The following is a 5,000-nucleotide window of genomic DNA, read 5'->3' on the forward strand; positions in this document are numbered from 1 at the left end:
ATTTATATATATATATATATATGTATATATATAAATATATATATATATAAATATATATATATAAATATAAATATATATATATATATATATACATATATATATATACATACATATATATATATATATACATATACATATATATATATATATATATATATATATATATATATATATATATGTATACATATAAATATATATATACATTATATATAAATAAATAGATATATATATAATATCTATATATATATATATATATATATATATATAAATATATATATGTATACATATAAATATATATATATATATATATAAATATATATATATATATATATATATATATATATATATATATATATAAATATATATATATATATATATATATATATATATAATATATATATATATATATATATATATATATATATATATATATATATATATATATATATATATATATATAAGTAAGCACAAAACTATAAAAAATACCTGTGATAATTTGAAGTTTCCCTAGACTCAATAAGACGAGTCTTGAGGAGAGCTGAAAAAAGTTGGGCTTCGATTGTCTGCTGTGTGTCCTCTTGGACTGCAAAACCTTGATAATCCCAGCCAAGGTAACAAAACTTCAATAGAACGTGACGTTTTGAATGCCTGAGGGTTATTGAAGGCTATCATTAACAACTCAATGCCATACTCTGTCATGAAATATTTTTTTCAATAGAATACAATATATGAGTTAACAACTGGAATGAAAAAGTAAAAACATGTCTCTGGTCAGTATTTATGATACTGGTTCCTGTTTTTTGTATCTGTAAACTGATTTAAGCAGATATATATCACCTTAAATAGTGACATGACCACTCTACTTCAAGCAATACTTAAAATCATTATACTAACACATTACTTAACTACTAATTTTCTCTAAATGATTTGAAAACCACTCACTTTGTGAAGTCAAATGCTCTAGCCTTCTTCTTTTTTCCACTTGTTTCTAAAGTTTCATCTACAGCACCTTGACTCTTGGCCAGCAAATTCTTTAGCTGTTTGTTGTGAGCTTCCAACTGTTGCAATTTTGCTTCAAGTTCCTGGGGAAAAAATCAGTCAGTCAATTAATCTTTTCAATATTCTTCAGCAGATAAATATCTAATGATGCATACCGATAGGCTGACAGACTGATACAAATATATAGATATATCAGGGCCTTTCAAGGACTTTCTGATAAGGATGTCATTTGAAAAAAGAACAAATTAAAAAAAAATTACCTTCATTCTTATACCACTGCTACCATGCTAACATTACTATTAGAGTTCTATTTGACAGACCCAACTGACAGGATCCAGAAAGCAAAAAAAATAATCATAAGGAAAATGGCCCCCTCTCCCAAATTAATATGTTAAGGAAGATAAAGATATCCACATATCAATCTCTTTCTTGCCTCTAAATTTCCTATCTCTACTTGTCCCTCCCTCCCAGTCTTCTCTCTACCTGGGAGAGAGAAAAAAAAAACATTCCTCACTTTCTTTCCTTACCTCACGAGTTAGTTCCTGTATTGGAACATTTTTCTGCTTCTTCCGGTTACTGCCTCCATTCACTCTTCCAGTTTCTTTCTCTTCTTGGTCCACAACTTCCATTTCCATTTCCCTACAGAATAAAAATAATCTAAGGTAAAATTTGCCTGTAATAAACAGAATGACAATAAAACATTTTTTTGTCTAAGGTATTTCCTTAGTTGATAATAAGAAAGTTGTGCAACATGTAATACTTTAGTATGAGTTTACAGGAAAATCTAAGGACACCATCATAAGAAAGGAAAAACTACACTCATTGATACAATAAACAATCTACGCAGGGAAAGAATAAAGTCAGAAATAAATAGAACTGGTCTCAATAAACCACTGAAAGTAAATCCACAGTGACTTCCCCAGTTGGGAAATCCAGCTATAGGCTTGGGCTATGGGGTAAGGCCACTGAGTTGGTTCATGGACCATGTTTGTGGATTCCTATATGTGGCTGGAGTAATAGGGACTTTGTCTCAGAGTGACAGCCACTAAATAAACAATTACCAATACTTATAAATATATATATATATATATATATATATATATATATATATATATATATATATATATATATATATATATATATATATATATATATATATATATATATATATATATATATATATATATATATATATATATATATATATATATATATATATATATATATATATATATATATATATATATATATATATATTTACATGTATTTATATATGTATATATCATCATCATCATCATGGGGGCTGACGCCGACGGGGGCGCATAGCCGCATCCACCCTTCGCTTCCACCTACGAGGATCCCTCATGGCTAGACGCCAGGCAGGGACTCGGCCCATCTCTAGTTCTTCACGGCAGGTTTGGTCGATCTGCCCAAGCCATGACTTCCTCGGTCGTCCCAAAGGCCTCCTCCACCCAGGGTTGTCTCGAATAGAGACGACCTGATGGGCAGGATCATCCTGAGGAAAGCGAGCCAGGTGGCCGTATAGCCTGAGTTGGCGATCACGGATTGTGCAGATAACAGGGCTTGTGCCAGTCTCACGGTGCAACCGTTGGTTGGACACATGGTCCCGCCAACAGTACCCCATGATCTGGCGCAAGGACCTATTGCAAAAGGCTTCAAGACGAGCCTCCAAGGCACAGGACAATGTCCAGGTTTCGCTACCGTATAGCAAAACTGGCATTATCAGGGCCTTGAAAACCCGAAGCTTGGTCCTTCTGCACAGGTACCGACATCTCCAAATACTCTTGTTGAGAGAGTTCATGACCCCTGCTGCCAGGCCAATCCGTCTGCTGACTTCATGGTCTGACAGCCCAGAGTTATGAACTACACTACCAAGGTATGTAAAGCTCTCTGTGACTTCAATGTCCTCGCCGCAAGCACGTATCGACTGAACAGGTTCTCCTATCAAGTCCCCAAATTCCTGGACCTTGGTCTTGGTCCAGGAGACCTCTAGACCCAGGGGCTTTGCTTCATTGCTAAATGCATCGAGAGCCGCCACTAGGGTTTCCAAAGACTCAGATAGAATGGCAACGTCATCAGCAAATATATGTATATATATATGTATATATATATGTGTATGTATGTATATACATACATATATATATATATATATATATATATATATATATATATATATATATATATATATATATATATATATATATATATATATATATATATATATCTATATATATCTATATATATATATATATGAAAGATGGAATAATACACTGGCCGCATTTGATATCATGAATTTATAACCTCTCTGACAGGGACTCGAACCCCCACCGCCACTGCAAGGAAATCTGTCTTGTGATTTCTTTGCAATGGCGGTGTGGGTTTGAATCCCTGTCAGAGAGGTTATAAATTCATATATATATATATATATATATATATATATATATATATATATATATATATATATATATATATATATATATATATATGGAAAATAACAAGAGATACATGCATACTACACAGTGAATAAATGAAACCAGGAATAACAGCTGCAAGGTTGGATGGCTGTGTGAAACTGGAAAATTACCTATATCTAATATGGATGGCAAATTTATCATTGATACCCAAGTTTAACTTCTCTCTATATAAGTGCTTAGACAAATTTTTAAAGTGTTCTAAAACACCTGAATTTAAGTTTTAATGGATAGAACTCTTGAAATATTAATAAATGATACCTCATATGTCAAAGTCGGATCAGGGCTTGTGAAGTAACCTTAATTTAAATGTTTAATGAACGTGCCTTTTCTTTTTGCTAAAGCATTAGAAGTCAATGAAATTATTGTCACAAAAAGTAATGTTTTGTCATGCTTTTTTGTTTGAGAAGATAGCCAGCTAAAATTATGCATAATCACCCTTGAGTATTTCTGGGAGACATTTAAGCATACAGTGCGTATCAATATGGATGACCTTGACCTTCAAAGTCAAACAGGGTCAAAATCATTGGCTACACATGACAGAAGGATATCATGCACCATTAGCATTGAAATTTCTTCTTACATTCTCTTGTATTAATTCAAGAAACCCTGAGTCACCCAATTCTTCAGTAAATTCCCTGTTGCTGAAGATGCAGTGGAACTGGAAGCAGAAATCTTTGTCAGTGGGATCTTAAAATCCTTGATGAGAAGTTTGATAATACTATGTCCATCTCTGGAGCCTTGAAGTATTCACAATCCTTTTTTCTGACTTCAGTAATGACCCGTTTCACTCCTCTTTCCACAAGATATGTACTAAGAGGCAATGTTGGCCAGCTGCCTGTGGAGAAAGACCACTAAACTTTTCTGAAGTACCTGTGGACACTTACACCCACACATACACTCCCCAAAGAGAAGACACCAGACAAGTGGTAGATGCAACCTTATCTATTACAACATGACACATTGTAATAATAATTCCTCCTGAACAAAAACTCAGGAAACAAAATATCATGTTCTTACAGCTTCTATACATCCTTATCTATGAAAATTTGGAATTTTCTTTTATCAATACATATAATTATGCAAAATATAACTGGTTTTCAGGCCATTTTAAATCCAATTTTTTCATCATAGCAGACAGGTATTTAACATGCTGGCCCAAAAAAGGTAGAAAAATTGATTGCCAGAAAGCTTTGTAGATTTGAGGTTTAGACCCTAAAAAAATATGTGCAAATGCAATTTTATGGGGTGCCACAATAGCTACCTTCAAATTCAAATTCTTCCAGCTTAGAGCAGAATGAACGAAAATCATAAAGACGAAAATAAAACGATTTCCAACTTCAAAATGGTGGCAGTTCCTGTGTGATATGAGCAGAGCAAGCCTTTGGGAAACCTATTTTCGTACAGAGGCAGTGCGATGGGTGGAAAAAATAATTATGTCATCATGACAGCTGCATTTAACGCCAGCAGAATAAGCAATGTCTAAGTGCCTGCTCTATGGGTGTGTTA

The 5,000-nt window shown here is 32.8% G+C and overlaps 1 protein-coding gene across 2 annotated transcripts in view; it reads right to left on the reverse strand.

The window, feature by feature from the left end:
- Window positions 1-5,000, reverse strand: part of LOC113803137 (tRNA pseudouridine(38/39) synthase) — a 20,645-nt gene that overhangs the window by 14,135 nt on the left and 1,510 nt on the right. For both annotated transcript variants that reach the window (XM_070133695.1, XM_070133694.1), the window contains 3 exons: window positions 1,527-1,638; window positions 943-1,082; window positions 487-648 (listed from right to left, as the gene is read on the reverse strand). In XM_070133695.1, the coding sequence (XP_069989796.1) occupies window positions 487-648; window positions 943-1,082; window positions 1,527-1,634 (410 nt within the window). In that variant the 5' untranslated portion in view covers window positions 1,635-1,638. The remainder of the gene's footprint in view (window positions 1-486; window positions 649-942; window positions 1,083-1,526; window positions 1,639-5,000) is intronic.

This window comes from Penaeus vannamei, chromosome 19 (genome assembly GCF_042767895.1).
Source record: "Penaeus vannamei isolate JL-2024 chromosome 19, ASM4276789v1, whole genome shotgun sequence".
Lineage (NCBI taxonomy): Eukaryota > Metazoa > Arthropoda > Malacostraca > Decapoda > Penaeidae > Penaeus > Penaeus vannamei.